The 25328-nt window shown below is 28.7% G+C and overlaps 1 protein-coding gene across 1 annotated transcript; it reads left to right on the top strand.

Moving 5' to 3' along the window:
- Positions 1-10720: 10720 nt before the first annotated feature.
- Positions 10721-13372, top strand: LOC111678279 (trypsin-1). The gene is made up of 4 exons (XM_023439580.2): positions 10721-11041; positions 11120-11361; positions 12680-13061; positions 13151-13372. Exons 1-4 carry the CDS (start codon positions 10828-10830, stop codon positions 13270-13272), a joined length of 960 nt encoding a protein of 319 aa, XP_023295348.2. The 5' UTR covers positions 10721-10827; the 3' UTR covers positions 13273-13372.
- Positions 13373-25328: the final 11956 nt, after the last annotated feature.

Below are 25328 nucleotides of genomic sequence, written 5' to 3'. Positions count from 1 at the left end.
TTTATAGAACTACATCTGCTTGGAATGTAAGTACAGAGTATTGATGTACGTTATTTTGTTATCTATCTATCTATCTATCTATCTATCTATCTATCTATCTATCTATCTATCTATCTATCTATCTATCTATCTATCTATCTATCTATCTATCTATCTATCTATCTATCTATATATCTACCTATCTATCTATCTACCTATCTACCTATCTATCTATCTATCTATCTATCTATCTATCTATCTATCTATCTATCTATCTATTAATAATATGTATTTAAAACATACGACATATTCTTTTTCTGTCGAAAATAATAGGTAATATTAATGCCACCATTTTGAAATATAGGAATTTATAAACATACTTAGCATAGAAACTTAACTAAAAAGCTCACTACTCAAGTTGGTTAGGTTTCTACAATTTATCAAAAGTGTTTATAGTTTAAGGCAAAAACCAAAAACATCATTTATTCATAATAATCTAAAAACCACTTGATGATGACCCATTGCAGACACCTTAATCTAAAAAGAATTTATATGAAAGTGTTTGTATTTAAACGAAGACTAGCACTTGTCAAGTGTCTTGATAGAGTCTAAAGTACTAAAGCATCATTACAAACATAACTTAGACATTGTAGCTGTTGTTGCTCTTTTAAATCCTAAACATTCAACATATTAAAATTTGTTTAGAGGAAAAAAATCAAATACCTAGGAAGAGTTTTTAAATTTATCCCATCATCTGAAGCCAATGGTAGATTTTGCTTAAACTAATAACAACAACAACGTTTAGCCCAAGTTACCATATTTGGAGTATGATGATGATCATGGCTCAGACATGGGATGTTTGTATGTATGGATGGATGGATGGGATGAAAGGAACGCTTGAATGCGTAACAGACAAGTTAAATTGCAAACAAATTGTAATTATTATAATTTATGCTAACAAACATGTTAAATTATAATGTTTTTTTTATGTTCCCCCCTTCTTCCATACAACTCAAGCTGGACGGCTTAGAATGCCCTAGAATTATTCATACAAGTTTATCAAATAGTGGGAACTTTTTCCGTATTTACCTAAGTTGTCAGTAGGTGTGTTTTGTTTGTTGAAAATATACAATATGGACAACAGACAAATCATATAAATCATCATTCCACGATGATATGGGATTATTTTTCACAAGTTTTGTTTTGTATGCATAAGATTAATTAAGAAAACGATTGAACTGTAATATATTGAATTTGTATTTAAAAAGAAGTTTTAAAGAAATTAAAAAAAAACATTTTTTAAGAAAGGATTTATACAACATTGTATTCAAATTAGTTATCGTTTTAATCCTAATATAAGTATATATTTTTAGCTGTAACAAATGTCCTTTGCTGTGCTCATCGTACAGTTACATGTATTTTAAAAGTAGACTTTTAACTATATCCTAGAAAAATAAACTAAATACTTCCACAAAAATAACATTTATTTCTATTTGTAAAGTAGTACTAACGATTTTTTTACCTTCTGTGGAAGTGGTGTTTATTGACTTCCTAAGAAGCAACATTTTCTTACATTTTATGGGTTTTAAAATATTATTTCTGGGCTTTTGTAATAAATGTTGATATTATTTATGTCAAATTAATTGTAATCTATAATACAAATTCACTACTTAACTTCACAAAAAATTAAAAAAAATATATATATTAAACCTACTTCCTGAGAATGACTTTAGAAGTAGTGAATTTGGATTTAAATAAAAAGGATATCCCTCCTATGATAATTCAGTGCTAAAATCATTTCTGCTGGTCTTTTTCAATGCTTGCATTAAGTAAAACTAAATGATATAATACTACAATTTCACTTCTTAATAACTTCCAAAAAATAGAACATAAAAATTACCTCAGATTAAGTGAATTTGGAATAAATAAAAAGAACATCCCTCCTATGACAAGCCTGTGTTAGATCAACACTTCTTCAAATCTTTTTCAGTACTTCCATGGAGTAAATTCTACCTCTTACGAACCTACCTCCTACGACAAGCCTATGTTAAATCCTCACTTCTTCAGATCTTTTTCAAAACTTCCATGGAGTAAATTCTACCTCTTTTTCGCTTCTTTGGATGTTCATTTTAGCTGGGAAATATCAAAACCATTGCATCATAACTTCTTCAATATAGTGGTGTAGGGTATACTGAATAATTTTTGGTAGTTCGACCAATTTTTTGTGGCGAATGAAACTCAAATGACACAAAACTCGATCCTGTATATGTAATGCTACATGCCGTAAAAACATGGTAATGACTTGTAGTTCCTCATCAACATATTTTTCAATGAATACTACATACCTTCTACATTGCTTATAAGGAGTCTAGTAGTGACTTACAAATAATATATTTTGTGAGTACTTTATTATTAGCCTTAACATATAGTTTTCGAACTTTATTTTAAGAAGAAAGAAAAATAAAATATTTTTTCAATGAAACGTAATAAGTACTTAATTGATGAAGTAGACACATCCCCAACTCCTTATTTGCGGGTGATGGTAACAAGTACTTACCTAACTAAAAATTTGTAAGTGAGCAATAAGTACTTGCCACCAATGTCATGGCCGTGTTCAAATAATGACATAAAATGCTATTGTGTGAGTAAATGTTTGCATTTTCGTACCCTTCGCCTTCATAAGAAGGGTATATATAAGTTTATCATTCCATTTGTAATTTCTATAATATAATTTTCCGACCCTATAAAGTATATATATTCTGGATCCATATAGATAGCGGAGTCGATTAAGGCATGTCCGTCTGTCTGGTTGTCTGCCTGTATGTTTGTTGAAATCAGTTTTTACAGCCCCAGATATCGGCGAGATCCGAATCTTCAATAATTCTGTTAGACATGCTTTTGGGAAGATCGCTATTTAAAACCAGCAAAATCAGTCCATAAATAACGGAGATATGAGCAAAAATCCGAGACAACCTCTGAAAATTTCATCACAAACTGAGATTTTTTATTCATGCTCAAACAGAAATTGCAAAAACAAAAACAAAATACATAATCATACGGTAAATTTTGTTATTGTACTCTGTTAATAAAAACAAGGCAGAGCGAGAGCAGCAGAACGAAAGTAGCAGTGCGAAAACAGCACTAGTTTTTTGTTATTGGCTAGAAACATGAAATTAAGTATGTGAAGCCTGGCTTAAGTTAGAAGCCATAAAGGAGAACTTTTTAGTACTTTTTTGTTTTTTAAAAGGTACTTTTTGAATTTTCTATAATATTAAACCTAGCAATATGGAATTAAGTATGTGGTGTCTGAATTAGGTGAGAACCCATAAAAGGGAACTTTTTCGTTTTTTAAAAGGTACTTTTTGAATATTATATAATAATGAACCCAGAAACATAAAATTAAGTATGTAGAGTCGGAATTATCAAACAGAAATTGCAAAAACAAAAACAAAATACATAATCATATGGTAAATTTTGTTATTGAAGCCTGGCTTAAGTTAAAAGCCATAAAGGAGAACTTTTTAGTACTTTTTTTTTTTAAATGTACTTTTTGAATTTTCTATAATATTGAACCTAGCAATATGGAATTAAGTATGTGGTGTCTGAATTAGGTGAGAACCCATAAAAGGGAATTTTTGTTACTTTTTCGTTTTTCAAAAGGTACTTTTTGAATATTCTGTAATAATGAACACAGAAACATAAAATTAAGTATGTAGAGTCGGAATTATGTGAGAAAGAGAACTTTTTGGTACTTTTTAGTTTTTCGAAGTTACTTTTTGAGTTTTCCATAATAATGAACTTAGAAACATGGAATTAAGTATGTAGAGACCGGATTAGATGAGAACAAAACGATGGGAATTTCTTGGTACTTTTTCGTTCTGCAAAAGGTACTTTTTGAATTTCCTATAATATTGAACATAGACACATGAAATTAAGTGTGTAGAGTCGGAATTAGGTGAGAACCGGAAAACGTGAACTTATTGGTATATTTTTTGGTTTTTTAAAGTACTTTTTGAATTTTCTATTATATTGAATCCAGAAACATGAAATTAAGTATATTCAAGTGATTTGAAAGAAGAGTTTTTGATACCGACTTTATTTTAACACACCATAAGATTCGGCACAACCGAATATAGAACTCTTACTTGTTTTAATGTAAGTTTTTGCTGAGATAATCATATTTACCAAAATAATGAATGTGTAAAGAAAAATGCAAAATTTTTAAGGTTTATCCTACCATGCAGCATTCACATTCCCTATAAACCCTGTAAGTACTTCTCGGTTTTTTAAACACACAATTTAATTGAAATTAGATTTAATTCACTGAAAAAAACCCTTAAAATTTTAATCATGAGAATCAAATTTAAGAACAAATGTTATTCATTCTTTATTCACTTCTGTTGTCATTAAAACATGCTGCTTCAATTTCATTTATACAACAGCTTTACCACCCGCTTTTTAAAAACAATTTCTTTTCTGATTTATATGATGGAAAAATCAATATGAATTCGACAAATATAACGAAAAACTCCACTTAAATGCAATATAATCGAAACTTTGCATGTGGTTTTTAGTTCATAACATTTTAGTTTATGTTGCAAGTTTAGTTAGTTGTTTTTTTAATCATTTTAATTTATTCCTTATAGAGAATATGTTTTTCTTCGCATATATCAGCCCATTTTTTTTTTGTCGTAGTTGGTGCAATATAATAAATACCAAAGCACGCATAACACGCATTTAGTGGCGACCTTTATTTTTGTTCATTTATTGTAAAAACACACGTGAGGTGGTAACCAAAACGAACACTACAACACAAAGATGTTGCACTTAAATGCCGCTGGTCTTAAATGATATGATGCTACTGCTGTCGCTTTTGTTTGGAATTGTTACTATTGGTTGCTGACTAATATTGGAGTTTTAAACAAAGTACCCACAGAAAAATACACTCTCTTGTAAAAAGTAAAGAGCCTTAAGTAAAAAATCTGTTCTAAAATCAGGCATACGAATGAAGTGTTCTTTTTAACTTAAATTAAAAAAAAAGAAAAAAAATGAAACTAAATTAATAAACAAAAATGATAAATTAGTATCGTTTAACAGTATCCTTAGAATGTATCAAAGTTTTGTGTAAAGATTTTTATACAGATTTTTAAAAGAATTAATTTATAGTTTAATTGTCAAATAAAAGAAGTTGGCAAAATGAAGTAAGGACTGTTGGACCATTAAATAAGTGGGAACTATGCGAGACCAGTAGGTGTTGAGCATACCGATTTAAGTTATGCTCTTCTCGTATAGACGTGGTGCTTCCTGATATGCTTCGGGAATCACGCAACTGTGTTATATGTATTGCTTCTTTTAAAGTTCGGTTTAAATGTTTGGTGAAGTTAAGTTATATTAATTTTCGCAGAATTCTTCATATAGTTTTTATACTTTTCACCTTCATGAGAAGGGTATATTTCAGTTTGTCATTGAGCTTGTTATTTCCACAATTTTATTTTCGGACCCTATAAAGTATGTATATTAGCGAATCTGTATAGATAGCGAACAGAAAGTTGAGAGCCTTAGGTATATTCGGGATCAGCAAATTCTATCAATAAATAACGAAGATGTGACCAAAAATCCGAGACAACATAATATATCGGCCAATGTTTTTGCATAACACTCATACAATGGGACCTCCAAAAAACTGTGTAAGCGGTTAAAAAAAAACAATATGTCAATAAAGTCCCAACTAAACATGTTTTATTTCAACCAAAATCTTCCAACCAAATGTTGTGAGTATCGGTACATAATTGGCTGTAATAATTGGTTCAGTCCATAATTGATTCAACCTCCCATATAAGATTTCTCTCATAAAATAGTTTTTACGCTCAAAACTATAACTTGCTTCAACATTAAAATTTACCAACGAAAGTCAACAAACAGAACTTTTTCAAAATAAAAACAAGTAAGAAATTTTAGTCGGGCGAGGCCGACCATATAATACCCTATACCTTTGACACATATATAATGTGATTTGGTTGCCATAATAAAGCATTTAAATTGAATTGTACCTTGCCTCAGATATAAATACTTAAGCCGTTTATTGTTGAATAAAATTATGGATATTTAAGTGAAATTTTGATAGGGGCTTTTCATAGGAGCTAGGGTCATATGAGGACCTTGTACAGAACTTGGTTTTTGCAGCTTTTTGTCGATATATGAGTATATTAAACATAATTATGAACGGTACGGTACCATAAAAGATCATGTGCCAAATATCATTGAATTATCTCCAGAATTGCGAACTGTAGTTTGATTAGGAAGTTTAAAAGCCCTATTTGGGGGATTCAGTCGTATGGAGGCTAGGTGGACCGATGTTAACCATTTTCAAGAGGCTTTGTCTAAGGTACCATAAAAGATCATGTGCCAAATTTCATTGAATTTTCCCAAAATTGCGACCTGTAGTTTGATTACAAAGTTTAAAAGCCCTATTTGGGGTTTCATTTGTATGGGGGCTAGGTGAAATAGTGGACCAATTTTAACCATTTTCAATAGGCTTCGTCTACGTTACCATAAAAGATCATGTGCAAGTTTCTTTGAATTATCTCCAAAATAGCGACCTGTAGTTTGATTACAAGGTTTACATGAACGGACGGACAGAGCTAAATCGACTCAGAAAATGATTCTGATTGGTATACTTTAAGGTGGGTATAGGACCAATATTATTGTGCGTTACAAACATCAGCAAAAATTCAATATACCATCCCCACTAAAGTGGTGTAGGGTATAAAAAACAACGAAATTCGTCAAAGACACAGTTTTATTAGAACTTAAATCTCTATGTATATAAAATCTTACGAGGATCGTTCCATGACTGACCCAATTACCTTCAAAATAGAAGTACAGCAACGAAACTCGATATAATAATTTTTAAAGGAACACTGTTATTTGTATTGTGAAGGGTATATAAGATTCGGCAAAGGTGAATATAGATTTTTTACTTATTTTAATTTAAGCTTATAGTGTTACAATTAAGCCTGACGGCATTGAAAATGTGTCTCTTAAATAAACTTTCATGCATATAATTTTTTCTCAAGATTTTAAACGAAAAACCATTTTATAATTAAAAAGCGGTTTAATATTTTTCAAAATACTTATGACATACCAAAAGGCATTTAATAAGTATGAATTTTGTATATAAAATATCAGATTTATATACATATGTATATGTATATAAATCTTTGTTTGGTGTTACACTATAAAATAGATAGTAATAAAATCTAGTAACATCATACTAACTTAAAACTACTAATTAAGACTCATTAGCATGATTTTCTTAATCATCCTTACTAAATAACTTTTACTTTTATATATAAAAAATACTGCTAAATCATTTGCATTAGTCTGTGTTATATATTTACATGAATTTGAATAATTTTTTAGCTTCTCTTTTGCAGATAAAACAATTTTGGCAAATTTATGGCCTAAAAGTTTAGCTATTTATTTCTTTTTTTATTAGTTTGAATTTACATGTGTTTAGTTTTTATGATATTTATACTAATTTATTTTATGTTTTTGATTTTATTTACATTTTATTATCTTAATTAAGCAGAAATCGTTCTCTAAAAGTGATTTATTACTTCGAGATCATAAAGTTCACGTGTATCTACAACAGAAGATTAGCAGCTAAAGAATTTTTACAATGGCATGTAACATACTAGGTTTGATTTTACTATAACGTGGAGATGTCTAGCATCGGAATATAAAAATAGAAGAACTAGTGGAATATGTATTTATAATGAATTGCTTCGAAGAATTTCTTTATTGCTTTAGTTAAATTTACATCATGTCAAATGACGATGGTTAATAAAGCTTTTGCAAAAGAATTTTATGCTCCCTTTTCTTTTAAATTTTAGATACATAAACAGTACTTCCCTTGGATGAAGATATTGTTCCCAATTAATAATAGTAATTATTATTTGTACGTTAAATGATATGACTAAGTTAATGTTAATACAAATATAAGGTACAATGTAGTCGAATCATATCAGTGTCTAACTTTAAGAAAAGGTGAAATATTATACAATTTTATTTGAATAACAGTATACATTTCTTAATTGGGGTAGTATTTACGCACGTTTTTTTATTTTACATATTCCACGACTATTGGTTAAATGATTTATTATAATTTCCCATTAAGTAGATATGAATAATAAATAACTTTAAAATAATTTATATTAATATCAATAACTGTTAGTGAATTTATTTAAATTTATGTTATTCTCTTTTTTGGGTTCAAAGAGTATATGCTAATGTATGTCGTTCTAAAAATTATTTAGTTAGAAAAAATTTCCATTAACTCTTTAAAATCTCCACCAATTTTTGCCAATTCTCTAACTTATTTTATGTGAAGTGATTTTCGAATTTGGTACTTTTACGGGTGCTATGACAAAATATGGGCGGATCTTGCTGATTTCTAAAAATTAATATTAATATTTACAAAAATATTCCTGTCGAATTTTACTCCAATATTTTAGTGAATTATATACATTTGAGTGATTTTCTAAACGATGTTGGTGACCTCATATGAAAGCTATGAGTAATAATGTGCCAATTCAAAAAAAAAAAAAAATGTAGCTGAATGATTTATCTATACACAGGAACATACTTCTGTTTGTAATTAGTTACAATTACTTGTAATTGTGAATTTTTTTCGCTATAAATTTATGTAATTTGTAATTAATGATACATAAATTAAAATTACAAGTAATTGTAATCAGTAAACTTCAATTACAATTACAAGTAATTGTAATCAATAATATTCAATTACAATTACAAATAATTGTAATTGGCCAAATAATGACAAGTAATTTGAATTGCTTATTGACTTATTATACATTACAAGTAATTGTAATTGGTTATTACCCAATTACACATTACATGTAATTGTAATTGACAATGTAATGAATTATTTTGCGTAATTATAACTCTCTTTACCTGGTAACATTATGGCAACATTTCCTCCTAATAGCTAAATCATTATTTATTGCAATTTGTAGTTTAAAACAAGTATGAATGTATAGTCGGGCATAGCCGACCATATGATACGCTACACCAGTCAGGACATATGTTAAAAATGGGGTTTATTTAAAAAATAAAGCATTTGGTTTGTTTTTTAACTTTATTTCAGATGAGATTTTTTAAAGAGGGCTCAAAGGGGAGTAGGGCAAAATATGGCCCTATCCTTAAAAATGTTGGTAGGGGAAGTTAAATCTTCTTCAATATTATTTATGTAGAATTTAAAAGTGTTATTAGTGTTTGTAAGTGAATTTTGACCTTTAAGTCATTTTCTGAAGGGGAGTTTGTATGGGTAATAGGGTCAAATGAAGCCCGATCATTACAAAAATCGGTAGTGTCATTTAAAGTTCTATAAAACTAAGTTTTGTCGACTTTTGTTAACATAATAGATCATTTAAATTAATTATAAGCCAAAAGGCCCTATTTGGGGGGTACGGTTGTATGGGGGCTAGTCGATATAATGGACCATTTTCAATAGGCTTCGTCCTTGGGCCAAGAGAAGCGTGTGTGCCAAATTTCATCCAATTATCTTGTAGCATGCGCACAAGGTTTACATGGACACACAGACAGACGGACGGACAGACGGACATAGTTAAAGCGACTCAGAATGTGATTATGAGCCGATTGGTATACTTTAAGGTGGGTCTAGAACCAATATTTTTCGGTGTTACAAACATCAGCACAAACGCATAATACCCTCCCCACTATAGTGGTGTAGGGTATAAAAAACAGAATTTTCAGTTATACCAGACTTTCAGTAAATGCAGTATATATTTAATCTAAGTATATGTACATATGTATTTAAATTTTTTAAATTCCCAGGAAACTTGATACAAAATTTGTTTGTTTAAAATTAACCCTTCAACAATAAAATTTTTTTCTTCTCCAAGTTTTTTAACCTACATATACTCGTAAGATCAGTGCAGAGAACATAAAAAAATTAAACTAATATTGACTGAATTATAAAAAACTATTTATATAAAATATCTTTATATTTTATATGAAGACCATTATTGCCTCATCCAACAGTTTTGGGTTAAATACTAAAGTGGAAGTAATAAAAAGTCTACCAACAATCAACATTTTATGTTTGTTTATAAATAAACAAAATATAATTTTGAAATAAAAACCACAAGTATCTTTATATGGTGAGGGCTTTCTTTTGCGTACTTACACACATACATATGTATATACATATATATGTACATGTGCAAATCGATTATTAATCTGAAAATAAAACAAACATTAAAAGAAGAATCCAATAAAAATCAAATTAGTCGAAGAAAGCAAAAAAAAAATAAACAAAAATTGAAATATTAATAAGTTTATATATGCGAAATGGTTTTGAGGGCATGTTTATGCATGAGTATGCAAAATAAGACTTGTTTTTGTAAGATGTGAATGAAAAAGGGTTAATTCAGCCAAATGGCCATTAATTTTATAGCATTTTATGACAGTTTTAAGAGTAATGAAAAAAATAATCAAAAATTTTACAAAAGAAAAAAATTCAAGTGATTTCCATAACACTTTAAGCAAAACTTAAATATTCAAGCCGGTAGAAAAAAAGAGAACAAAACAAAAGAAATTAAAAACAAAGAAAGTTTAAGAATATGGATTTGAATTTGGCATAATATTGAATTATAATTACAATGAAACTATAAGAAGAGGCGACATTTAACATAATTTCAACATTTCAACTGGGCCTGCGAAAGAGCTCAGTTGCTAATAACAGCAAAAAAGTTAATTATTTATTTATTTAAAATTTAAACTTAAGGATTTCAAGTTGAAAAAATGAAATTGTTCATTGTAACACTTGCCTGCTTGTGGGCCCTAACGCAATCGGCTTATGTCTACGAAAAACCCAGAGAACACTTGGAGACATTGAATGAAAATTTTGAACAATTTGTAAATAATTATGGCACAGTGGCCAACGATAGCGAGGATGTAAACGAAGTATCAAAGGGAAAGAAGGGTTCAACACGCAGAGAATGCAGTAGCAAATGCTGTAAGTTGTTTGTTTTCTTTTGTATTATTTTACAAATAAATTAAATAATACTTTGTATAATTTGGTTATTCTTTACAGTCTGCGGTACACCAAATGTCAATCGCATTGTTGGTGGTACACAGGTGCGCCAAAATAAATATCCCTGGACGGCACAGTTGGTCAAGGGTCGCTATTATCCACGACTCTTCTGCGGTGGTTCTTTGATTAATGATCGTTACGTGTTGACTGCTGCACATTGTGTGCACAATAATCGTGATCAGATAACAATACGTTTATTACAATTGGACAGATCATCTAGTGATCCTGGTATTACAAGAAAGGTGAGAATAAAACGGCAAACAAAGAAAACTGGTACTGTAATCCTTTTGTGCCAAGAACTTATTTGTTTAGTTTTTTTAAACAAAACAAAACCAAACAAAAAATGCTCAGAACGACAAAGTAACTTTAAATATTAAACAAATTGTTAAGAGTACAGTGATTTGTTGAAAAAAATTAGATTTTTTAGAATCTTGTATTTTAAATCTTTCGAAAAATTCAAAAATCACCCACTCTCTTAAATAAGTTTAACTAACATTATTATTAATCCTTTCACGTACAAAACTACATGGACGTATATCGATCATTTTGGATAAAAAGTGCAAGAAGTGTTTTTGAAGGATATCGCAGGATATTATCCTTTTTAGCATGCAGTGACATACAATTCTAAAAGTAAAGTTAAAGAATCAACGTTTACGTGAAAAAGTTAAAGGATCACTTAACTTTTTTTTTGGGAACCGTAACATTACGTTTGGTTCATCCCACAGCGTCACATGGACGTATAACGATCATTTTGGACGAAAAATTCAAAAAGTCTTTTTGAAGGATATCGCAGGACATTATCCTTTTTAGCATGCAGTGACATCCATTTCTAAAAGTAAAGTTAAAGAATCAACGTTTACGTGAAAAAGTTAAAGGATCACTTTCACTAACTGTGCAATAATCATTATTTAAAATAGTTTAAATTGTATCGAAAACTAAATTTATTCCTTTATTACAAATTCGAATAATTTTATTTTGTATCTATTCGACAGCGTATAGCAGAAACAAGGTGAAACAAGGGTATAAAAGCTCTAATTATTCACCTTCTTAAGTACAATGTAATGTGTTTCCTTAAACTAGGGAACTTGTTTCGAAATCATCCATCCAATTCTGGTCGATTGGTCACAAAACACATATCAAGCAAATTAATTTTTCAGTCTCACAGTTTGGTTGGACAAATGTATATTCTCTCTCCTACAACTTATTAACCGAGTTCCAACACAATTCACTAAATAAGTAGGGTATATCCTACTAATAGTTAATTTAACGGAGTACAATACGGCTTAACCACTGTGCAATTGTTTTCCCCACAGAAAAAAACGAAAGACTTTGGTAACAAACTTGCCGGAAATAAAGACTTTATACAATTTCTCACATTTAAATGCTGCCGTCTGTTGGGCGGCTTTTTCGTGTTCTTACTGTTTCTCGTTACAAAAAAACAGTAAATAATTTATTTACTTCTCTAGAAATACAAATTACTTCCTACTTATAGTTACAATAGGAATGTGTAAAAAAAACTATAAACAAATGATGACTAAGTATTAAAATTTTACATTTAAGGTCTCCAGAGTTATTGTACATCCCCAATACAGTCCCACTACTATTGTTAATGATGTTGCTCTATTGAGATTGGAATCTTCCATTCAGTTTAACGACAAAATTCGCCCAGTTTGTTTGCCCAATAGAAATCATAATTTCGACAATAAGGATGCTATTGTTGCCGGCTGGGGTTTAATAAAAGAGGGTGGTAGTACTTCCAACTACTTGCAAGAGGTTACTGTTCCCATCATTACTAATCAACAGTGTCGAAATACTAAATATAAAAATAAAATTTATGATGTTATGCTATGCGCTGGTTTGGTTAAGCAAGGTGGTAAGGATGCCTGCCAAGGAGACAGTGGTGGTCCATTGATTGTCAATGAGGGTCGTTTTAAATTAGCTGGTAAGTTTTATTCTAGATTGCTTTTGCTTTGAATAATATAACTTTGTTATATTATTCAATTTATTATTTATCATATTTTACTTTTTCAGGTGTTGTTTCTTTCGGTTACGGTTGTGCTCAACCTAATGCTCCTGGTGTATATGCTCGTGTTAGTAAGTTTTTGGATTGGATTCAAAGAAACACACGTGATGGTTGCTATTGCAGTTCTTAAATTTGGCAGACATAAACTCTTTAATAAATTTCAATGATTTCTCTAATTAAAATCTATTTATTTTCTACATCTGGCTTTGAAATAAATACATTTTATTGAATCTTCTTTTTATGTCCTTATTTAAAATTTTTACAAAATATTAAAATAAGTTTATCCTTATATACATTGACCGGATTTTCGGAAAGGAAATACGGTATTATTATAACGACTAAAGACAAATTCCATAAAACTTAATGAAACATATTGGATTTTTATAAGTGGTAAACCAAGTAATAATGAACGTTTTAAACACATTATGGTGAAGGATATATAATAGGGTTGTCATTATAACAAAAAATATTCTATTAATCGATATTGAACAAAGAGTTCCATTAATATTTTGTAAATCAAAATATTCTTTATAATTGAAACAAATCATTTACTACTTATTGCAATTTATAAAGATTTATATTTGTAATGTTAAAAACAGAATGTTTCCTGCATTGAATCACTTCTAAAGAGATCTATGCTTTTTTATTGTTTGTAATAAGTTAAAGAGATAATTCCTAAAAAACCTGTTTATGTAGTATTTACTTAGCAAAAACTCGGTAATAAGTTGTACTTCCATAATCACTTACTTTTTAATGACTACAACTTACCGTCTGCATTACTTTGAAGCATTCGAGTAATGAATTTCTTTTAATCTGAAATAGAAGTACTTTATTTTCGACTTTGTAATTTTGTTTCCACATTTTATTTAATTGCGTGTTAAGAATTATGTTTTATAAAAAAGAAAACGTTGTATTTAAAAACCATAATTTGACGCACAATAACTAATAAACCGAAGTCCCTGGTTCGTATTATCGCTGGATCGTTTTTATTATAAAAAAACAAAACAACTTACCCAACAACTTCTTTGTAAGCAAAATATACTTCTTCAACTCCCTATTTGTAAGCTAACGTAGAATTACTTGGCTCCAATGATATCAGCGTGTTAAAATAATGAGTTAAAATGCTAATAAAGAAATGGAAAGAGGTTTTTATTAGCATTTGAACTCGTTACTTTTCAATGTATTTTTTTTTAGGAAGTTATTTTAAGCGAGTTATGTACACTGAAAAAATCCATGTCTAATATATACGAAAGATGTCGTACATTGTACGAATCGTTTGTTGTTTCTCACCATGAAATTCTTTCGTAATATATACGAAATGGTACGAAATATTCTAGTATAATGCAAAATATTCTTGAAAAAATTAATTTACATAAATCGAAAAAAGGAAATTTTGAATAAATATGGTACAATTTACGAAATATTAATTTATTCAATCATTTTTGTTCATTTTAAAATAAATTTTCTAATTTTAGTTCAAAATTATTCTCCACACGAATTTTCATTTTTTTAATGAAAATAATTCGAGAATAATATTATACTTTTTCTTAAATTTTATAAAAATGTTGTAATTTTATTTAATCATAATATAATTATTATCATTATGTTTAATTTCGCTAAAATTTAAGAAAATAATATTACGAAAGGTTTTCGTACTTTCGTAAAAATAGGAAAGGTTTTTATTAAATAATATTTCGTATTATACACGAAATTTTTGTAAATATTACGAAAATAGAAGTTACGAAATTTTTTTTCGTAAAGTTGAGCGTGGATTATTTTCAGTGTTTGTTAAAGTCATATTTTGGTGGAAACTTTATATGGAAGTTAGGATTGATTATCATCCTCTATAATATTTTAAATAATATTTTACTAAAACAATATTAGTTCCTTAAAAAATTTGTACATTGCGAATTTCATTGCCATCCGCGCTTTTATAAGCCAATTATAATTATGTATTTTCTATAGAAAACCTTAAATCAAAGACAGATTATGTCCATTTTCAGAAGCAAACAGAAAAATTGTTTAAAATTTCAAATGTCTATATCTAGATGATAACATTTTCTCTACCAAATTTAAATCTCTGCTAAATCTGTGTGTGGGTACACTAGTATGGGGGCTAGGCAAAATAATGGACCGAATTCAACTATTTTAAATAGCGTTCGTCCTTGAACAAAGAAGAAAGTATATAGCGTGCGCACAAGGTTTACATGGACACACAGACAGACTGATGTTACAAACATCAGCACAAACGCATAATACCCTCCCCACTATAGTTGTGTAGGGTATAAAAATATTGTTTTTATTAAAATTATTTTAACACGAATAATTTACAACCCTATTATATATATAATTCTGCAATGCCGAATATTGAAAAAGAACTGTTCTTGTACGGACACTGTTAAATTGACTGAGAAGATAATTCTAATGCTACGTACCTGTCAGATCATACGATGTTGACACAAAAAAGTTCAGAAAATGTTCAACAATCGCCAGAACTTACATTTATGTTTTGACAAGTTGTAAGAAAAATAATTTCAAACATTGCTGCAAAACAAAAGTTGTAATTTGACACGGTTGTTAGAGATTTTTCGAAAGTTTTTCTGACAACATTGTAAGATCTGACAACCGTGTATACATATCATAAACGTTTTGGTGTACTATATGCTGGGTATAGAACTAATATTTTTGTACAAAAATCAGCTCAATATACCCCACCCCACTTTATTGGGTTAATATTTACAAATATATAACTGATGCGATTGATTTATATAAAATAACAAAATTGTTTCTTAAAATCTTTATTACAAAATGCTATAAGCTTTAAATTATGACCACCAATTGCAAAAGTCCGAAAACACGCTACAGGCAACTCCCACCTACAAACAATGTACGCAATATACAAGTTCGCATCTTAAGTCTTTTGTTTTTACTATACCACAGCGCTGATTTATAGACAACTTTTAAACACAATAATAAATTTCAATTAGTCGCAACAATTTATGTTATATTTACATAAATTCCCTTATCATTTTCATAAATACTGTATTTTATGAAGCTATAAATATATTTTATGTGCATATTTAAAGAATTACTTACAAACTTAAAATAATGAATTATTTACTACTCGATATAGAAGAGGCAAAAGCAAATGCAATATTCTATTAAAACAAAAAGCATGCAAAATAATACAAAAATCTAGCAAAAAAAAAAAATAGGCAAGAAAATCAGTAGAAATCATTGGCTCTTTAGAGGACTTTGTATGGAAGCGGCATTCTGATTTACTTTAGAGTATTATAGGAAATAAATAATGCATACAATGCAGAAAGGCAAAATAAATTCATAAAAAATAGCAAATCTTTTTAAAATGCCCTAGAGGAAAATTTAAAATCTCTCCGTTCAAAGTGTGTATTTATATGGTGATCATGATGATCAGGACGATCATTATTATCAGTGAGATTTAACACAATGGCATCTTTATCAGTTAAAAGAACGAACGAAACGAAAATGACATGTTGGCTGTTGATTTTCTGTTCTCCATGAAACTGACACACTTTGATCTTCTTTCATTGTGGTAAACATCAAACCAAATTTATACAAAAAAAAAAAAAAAAAAAAAAAAAAAACTCAAAGAAAAAACCTACACCAACATTCGCACTTGTACTTACTTACATGCCAGTCCAAACAAACCCATCAGTTAGTCACTGAGGCTCAGTGACGCAGCTTAGATGACTGTTTAGTTGGTTCTTTGGCTAGATATCTGGCTGTTTGGTTGTTTGTTTGATGCTTAAGACAACTTGCAAAAGTTTGAAACATTGTTTGCATTTGTAATTTTCACACCTACTTCACTTATATGGTCATGCTTAGATTACTGACAGTGTGAATTGCTCGTGCCATTCTTTTCTATTCTAAACATATTCTATAAAGTAGAACTGCCAGAAAGTACGAATGTATAAAACGTTTTTAGTAACGCTTTAGTTTTTCCGCATTTTAAACATGCATGTATTCATGATGACCATGTTGTTGTTGGTGATGATCATCATAATGATGATGTTGCACTGTTCGTACTTTAGTTGTTTCTACCCAGCAATCTAAACTCTTTCACTCCATAAAAGGTTTTTAGTCTAAGTGATGTTGTTGTTGCTGCTGTTGTTTTAGCAGTTAGTTAGTGATTTGAAATTCACAAAAAGGGTAGTACTCAAATGGAAACTTTATTTGTCTCTTATATCTTGACAAACTTCAAATGTTTTTTTTTTTTTTTGAGTTTTTAGTTTCTAAAATAAAATCGAAAAAAAGTAGAAGTAGAAGTTTAAGCAACTTAAAGAATTTGTCGTGACTTGATAATGATACTGTAGTACAAAACTTGACTTAAAACTAACACGTTTTATCTCACTTGAAAGGTGATAGTAAAAGACAGTGGAACATTTTTCTCCATTTTAAAAAAAGGTACTACTCCAGTAAAAAAGCAAATGTAGCAGTAAAATCTAATTGTGTACCTTGCTAAGAAATTTCATTTCATATTCACCAAATGTTATGGAAACATAAAATTTTTTTCTATTGATTTTAGTTTCTGATATTAAAGTTTTTAAATTTACCAAAAAAAAAAAAGGACCAAAATATTAAATATTTATACATTTAGTTTTCAAAGAAATAACGTTAAATAATTTTCCACTATAACCACAGTGCAATCATAGTTTAAAAAAAAATAATAAAATTAAAAAAATTTTAAAATGCGTGTTGTTTCTAAGTGTTGACCAAACACTACTTATTTCGTTTTAGTTTTAGGACTTGTTACCAAACGAAAAGTATTTCCGTATATATATACATATTTTTTATATCGTTTATTTTTTATATTTTAGCCTTAGACATTATTTAAACTTTATTTTAACATTTTGGCCATTTTTCTTGTACATACCAATAAAAAATGTATGTGTATGTGTGTTTGTAAGTGTCAGTCCAAGAACATCTTTTGTATGTAAGTATTTATTGGAAAATATATGGACGTTTTTATCCCTTTTTCTTACCCGCGGGAGTTTTGTTGTCTTTATATAGACTTGTTCATCCTTTGTTTTTCACATTTCCATTGAATGTTTTATAGATTATTTTTCAATTCACCCATCACGACTGCAGCCGACTGTTTAGTAAAACTGAAAATGTCTTAAAAAAAAAAACAAAGGAATAGAAGTTTGTTGTACGTATAAGTGTATTGAAATGAAACTTGCAAATTATGGTGATTTTAGCAATTTGGTTAGGTGATAATGAATTGGAAAGTTACCTAAAGGTTTATTTATCTTCTTTACATTTTTTTGTTTCCTATACTTATTTTATATGAAATGATCACTTTGTATAGTAAAATGTGTATATTTACGAATATTGCATATAAATTAAATTTTATGTAAAATTATATCTTTATTTTGGAGAAATGATGGTTAAATAATTGCGAAAGAAGTTTTTTTTAATTTTCTTCATGAAAAATTTTCATATTTATACTGCTCTAATAACAACTTTAAATATAAACAATTTAGAGTGCTATGTTCGGCTGTACCACAGTGTATTTAAAAAAAAGCTCTGAAAGAATCCATTCCCTAATTCTTTATTTGAAATTGGGTTATATTTTAAAGAATTAACAATTCTTCAAACTCATTCTCTTTGACTTAATTCGTAGAATTAATTCTTAAAGCTTTCGATGTACTTGAATTAATTCTCTAATGAATTAATTCCTATAGAATGTAAAATTCCTTCTGAATGAATTAGTTTTGTTTGCATTCAATCTGTTACAAATTGAATTAGAATTAATTTCAACAATTCCTATTGATTTTTAAATTCCCTCTGAATGATATAAATTTTGTTTGAATTCAATCTATTACAAATTGAATTTAAAAAATTTTCAACCATTCAATTTGAAATAGATTGAATGAAAGTTTTGTTTTATAATTCAAAAGCATTCTATATATTAAAAATTGAATTAATTTTTTTTCTTTCATTCAATTTGTAATAGAAGGTATTAAACAAGTATGAATGATCATTCCATTGAATTCATTCCTATAAAGAATGAATTCTCTTAGGAATTAATTCAATAGAATATAAAGCCTAGGAATTCAGCTTTAGAATTTAAATTCAAAGAATGATTTTAAAGAATGATACATTCAAAAATTTAAAGCCGAATTAAAAATATAAGGGAATTAATTCCAAATAGAATTCATTCTTTCCAAGCTTTGTTAAAAAATATTTATTTTATAAAATGTATATTTCTTTAATTCATTATTTTATCAATAGCATAACAAAATAAACAATATACACAAGGCAATGAAACCAACTAACATACATAACAAAATACACAACGCAATGAAATCAACATATCAATATACGAACAGAATTCACAAAAAAATACACAACGTAATTAAACCAACAGACATTCAAGCATACAAAACAAAATACACAGCGTAATGAAAACAAATACATCCCCACATACATAAATTTTCCAGTACACAGTGTCGTTGTAGCTTCTTTATCAAAGCATTAAATTTTATATTTTTATATATATTGGGTTTGTTCTAATGTTTGTAACGCACAATAATATTGGTCCTATACCCACCTCAAAGTATACCAATCGGCTTAGAATCATTTTCTGAGTCGATCTGTCGATCCGTCCGTCTGTCCGTCCATGTAAACCTTGTAATCAACCTATAATTGAATGAAATTTGGTACGCGATCTTCAATTGTCCCAGGGACAAATGGTTAAGATCGGTCCCTTATTTCACCTAGCCCCCATACAACTGTACCCCCAAAAATTGCTTGTAAACATTGTAATCAAACTACGGGTCGCAATTTTGGAGATAATTCAATGAAATTTGGCACATGATCTTTTATAGTACTGTAGACCAGGCCTATTGAAAATGGTTAACATCGGTCTATTATTTCACCTAGGCCCCATCGAACTGAACCCGCCAAATAGGGCTTTTAAGTTCATAATTATGCTTAATATTATCGTATCTAGACAAAAAGCTGCAAAACCAAGTTCTATACTAGTCTTGATTATCCTGATGAACTTTATAATTTAGGGCCCCATTTGACCCTAGCCCCTCTAAAAATCCCCCATCAAAATTTTACTTAAATATCCACAGTTTTATTAAACAGTAAATGGCTTTAGTATATCTGAGGCAAGGTACAATTCAACTTAAATGCTTTATTATGAAAACTAAATCACATTTTATTCGTATACAGGTGTAGGGTATTATATGGTCGGCCTCGCCCGAATATAACTTCTTACTTGTTTTTTTATGAAATTTTCAGAAATTTTTTTCGGATTTTTGCTCATATATCCGTCATTTATCGACAGATTCAGATCTTGCTGATGTCTGGCGAAAATAAAAAATCATTCAAATGTCTTTAATAGTTTCTGAGAAAACTACATAAGAATCAAGAGAAGTTATTTAATAAAATCTAAAGAAATCGGAACTGTTGTACTCGTCTTTTCATGAAAAATGTTTGAAGATAAAAATTAAAACATTTTATAGTATTATTTATTTTAACATTTTAATGTATTATTGTCAGATGTTCAGAAACTTAATCAATAATATCCGAATTACTATCACTTCCAACATACTCGTATATACTTAATTTAAGCGAAAACCAGACAATATCAGAGAATTGCTGCCGTATCCTTAAACAGGCTAATTTTGAACATTCTTCTCGTCCTGACTTCATTGGGGTCACCTTATAGGATGGGTTTCTCTCATCCATATTTGTAATTCTAAACTCGTTGCTATTGTTTATCATCTGATATCGCCCTAATTGCCACCTGGATGCTAATAAACATGTTAGTCATTTAATAAGGTAGAGTGTAGTATAATTTTGTTTTTGGGTTGCAATATAGCAGTGAGGGCCCCTTTTTTGCACCAACTTAGAGCTATCCATTTCCAAAATATTCTGTATTTGGTATGCGATCGGCCAAATCAAATTATAGTATATTGCCAACCATCCGTATATATAGATAAATTGTCCTATAACATCTTTTGGCCAGTACGGCGCCAAAACTTAAGAACCGGTTGGTTGTAAGTGCTACCTCATATCATATGTATTTTAATGAGAGGAATATCGAACCTTAGTTGACTCATGATACCTTTTATATCCAGTTTTTATACCCTACACCACTATAGTGGGGAGGGTATTCTGCATTTGTTCTGATGTTTGTAATACCCAAAAATATTGGTCTTACTCGCACCTTAAAGTTTATCAATCGATTCAGATTCACTTTCTGAGTTGAATTAGCAGCATATGTCCAACTGTATATCAGTCTATCTGCCTGTGTGTGTGTTAATGTAAATAAACCTTATGCGCACGCTACAGGTCGCAATTTTCTAGATAATTTGGTGAAATTTGACACTCTTCGTTTGGTCCAAGAACGGATGCTTTTGAAAATAGGGCTTTTGGGCTCATTATTACGTTAAATGTTCCATTATGTAAATCGGCAAAACTTAGTTTTATAGAATTTTAAAGGACACTACCGTCCACACAAACTCCCCTTTATAAATGACCTTATAAAATGACTTATAAACACTTATAAAACGATTAAAATCAACAAATAAACAATATTGTTTTATTTTTTGTAATATGCAATAGTGTAGGGTATCATATGATTGGCCAGGTCCGACATATTTTCATACATGTTTTAAGGAAAACAAATGGACACAAAATTCTCATTTCTCGATTAATGAAATGATAACAAATACAGAATATTGTTTTTTTTTGCAATATGCAATAGTTTCCTATTGATAATGAAATTTTAGGAATCAATATAAACACGTAGTACTGCCGTCGAAAGTATGTTGTAGGGTACTATAAAAGAGTTTTTTTCTGGGAAATCTCATTGTTTTTGCTATCATGTTAATTAAAAATAGACGCATTATTTTAAGGTGTGTACCAGCAAAGATCATAATCCACGACTATTAACTTTTAATGGGTTTCTGCCTATTGCACTAGACGAAATAGACAAACATTTTAGTCTGTTTGTTTAAAAGATTATTTGCTTTCAAGAGAATTATGTACATATTTATGTATCGGCAATTAAACATAAAACAAAAGTTTAATAAATATATAATGGCTAATACCTCATTAGTAAAATTAAATATTGGTTTAATGAGAATTTGTGTTTTTAAAATTTATTAGTTCAAGACATAAAAATTAAAATTAACAACAACAAGCAGAATTTGCAGAAAAGTAATGTCTGCCTAACAAGAGACATGGTACGTATAAGTAATTAAATTAAAACAGAAAACTGGCCACGAAAATAAAGTACAAAATAAATATTATTACAGTTTAAGGTTTTCATGCTTCTACTTTATGTCTGTTCGTATTAGCAATTTTTCCTAACAATTTGTTTTCATTTTTAATGATTGTAGTTCATCTCCGAAAAGCTCATAAATTTATTTATTAGTTCATTTCTTGTCTGTTTTTTTTTCAACTCAATTCTAAGCACCATTAAACCATCTGCATATAATTTAAGCCTTTTGGCGGCTGAGTGATGGACAAAGAATTCTAAAACTCTAAAAATTAAAAACCTTAAAAAAACACTGGTAACGAGTAGAAGGAATGAAAAATAATCTTAAACTGTTCAACTCATGTCTAGATTATTTTAACATATCAATGTTTTATGAGATTCGAAAAGCAATAAAATAACTAAAGAATTTTTGTATGCGTCTGCTTAGACATGATTCTATGTAGTTGTATCCACATGATGCCAAACATCATACCTAGATGAATACTTCAGTATAACGATAATTTACCATGTGAATAGTTAATGGTTATTTAAAGTTGTTAAATTGAATTAAGATGAAATAAATTTATTTGGTTTTTTTTACCAATAAGAAGATTTATTAATGAAAATTGCTTTAAAATAAAATAAGTTATAAAATGACTGATGCAGGATAAATAATTCGGTAGATTTTTTACGAAACTGTTTATGTTTCATTTGTGAAATATCAACAAACATAAATATTCGGATGTCTTTTAAACGAATCTTAATTTGATTTTCTGCAATAATTTTTAAAGTTTTTAGTGTTTATTTGAAAATTTTGTGATGATTTTGAAACAAAGTGAAAAGAAATTATATACCATATTTACATGTACACATATATGTATATATCTACCTTTTTTAATTAATTTTAGAAAACGACAAAAGTAAAGATTAGTACATTTTCTTCTCGATTACCCATACAAACGAAAATGAGATTATATTTAAAAGGCGGTATACTTTTAGGCATTTAAAATGTTGTTAGCTATGTTTGTCTTTTGCTCATTTAAATCTAAATGTATTCAAAAAATTAAAATTGTATGTAAACTTCATGGTTCATATGTGCCTTGAGCATTTTCTTTTTAATAATGTATTACATGGAACTTTTTTGAATTCTGTAGTGGTCCGATAATCAAGACTTTTTTATATTCTCATATTAACATATGAAGCATGGATGTGAATAGAGCATAAAGATCACTTTGTCAAATCGCGTTTTTGACTGTTCGTCATACCTCTATTACTGAAAAGATAAATTTAAAAGAATCAAAGTTTTCGCCAAAATATTTAGCTTTTAATTTTCTAATTTTAATTTTCTTTATTCCATTTTATTTTGGAACATTTTTTCCGGAGGGTAAATTTTCCTGGATCTGCGCCTGACATTTTGACATGCGAGCTTTTGATCTCATAATTATCTTACAACAAAACTGGCAAAACTGTGTATTGTGATACTGATCGTAGCCTACGTCAAATACATTTGATATAAACAAAAATCCAGACAACAAATTATATAAGCATCGACCAAATGTTTGACCTAGTCCCATACAACCGGACCAATTTTCATATACTTCACTTATGTTTAAATATATTCATATATAACATACATATCCATATATGTGAAAAATTGTCATATATGATTCCTTATAACATGAACATATATAACTTTTATTTCGGATATACACACAAAAAATTATCGGTAGTTTATTTTCAATTAACATGTTTTTATCTTTCTTTAATTTTTATTTAAACAATTTTTTTTGTCCTTATTATCTGGTTGTTTGAAAACTAAGTGTACAATTTTGATTAACTTTTTAATTGATTTAATTAATTTGAATTGATAGAAAAATTTTTTCTAGCCTACTCTTCTATTTTATTTTTTTATATTTTATTTTGAATTTTTGTGCTATCAATATTTAAATGCTGAACGCATTGGTAAAGGCCGAGTATTCCTTTAACATTTTGTGTAATTGATTAAAAATTTGATTGTTTTAATCAGCTTCTTAATTGATTTTTAAAAAAATTTTCTATCAAACAGTTTAACTCATTTGATTAATAAATTAAAAAAATCAATTTTATATTTATTAGATATTTAACTTATACAATTAATGATATAATCAATGCTTAATCTTGTCGCAATACTTCTAGCAGATAAAACAAGTAAGAAATTACATTCAGGCGAGGCCAACCATGTAATACCCTACACCTGTTATACAAATAACATGTGATTTAGTTTTTATAATAAAGCATTTAAGTAAAATTGTACCTTGCCTTATATAAACTTAAGCCAATTATTGTTGTACATGGACAGACGGACGGACATAGCTAAATCAACTCAGAAAATGATTCTGAACCGATTGGTATACTTTAATGTGGGTTTAGGACCAATATTATTGTACGTACAAACATCATTCACAAACCCAATATACCCTTCCTACTAAAGTGGTGTAGGGTATAAAAAGAGACATTGCTAGGTAAACAGCATAGTGAAAATTAGAAGATATCTTAAGATAATCGTCTGGAAGATATATAAGTGATATGACCTCATTATCGTTTGAAAGAAAATAAATGCAACAATTAGGTGACAAAAAAACACTTTACAAATTCAAAAAATATTAATTTAAATGTTTTTTTAATTCTTAATTGCCGATTTCACTTTAAAATATTAACATCAAAAAATATTGATCCGATGATTTTTTTCCAAATGATAAAAATTAAGTATTGCAAATATAGACGATATATTCCAATTGTTTATAGAGTTGTAATAAACGTAATGAAAAGTTGATGATGTAATATTATATTTCTACTGATCAATGAGTAGTGATAATCTCACTATCAAGACCCCTAAGCTCCGACTGTTTAAAATCCAAAATTTCAAGAAATATCCAATTATTTATAAAACT

This window comes from Lucilia cuprina, chromosome 2 (assembly GCF_022045245.1).
Source record: "Lucilia cuprina isolate Lc7/37 chromosome 2, ASM2204524v1, whole genome shotgun sequence".
NCBI classification, from domain to species: Eukaryota; Metazoa; Arthropoda; class Insecta; order Diptera; family Calliphoridae; genus Lucilia; species Lucilia cuprina.
This window is presented reverse-complemented; position numbering and strand designations above follow the sequence as displayed.

What these genes read in the sequence shown, in the direction of transcription:
- LOC111678279 (XM_023439580.2), top strand. Translation starts at nt 10,828, where the DNA reads ATGAAATTGTTCATTGTAACACTTGCCTGCTTGTGGGCCCTAACGCAA. An exon ending in AGAATGCAGTAGCAAATGCT is followed by an intron (nt 11,042 to 11,119) that starts GTAAGTTGTTTG and finishes TATTCTTTACAG; the next exon opens with TCTGCGGTACACCAAATGTC. An exon ending in GGGTCGTTTTAAATTAGCTG is followed by an intron (nt 13,062 to 13,150) that starts GTAAGTTTTATT and finishes TTACTTTTTCAG; the next exon opens with GTGTTGTTTCTTTCGGTTAC.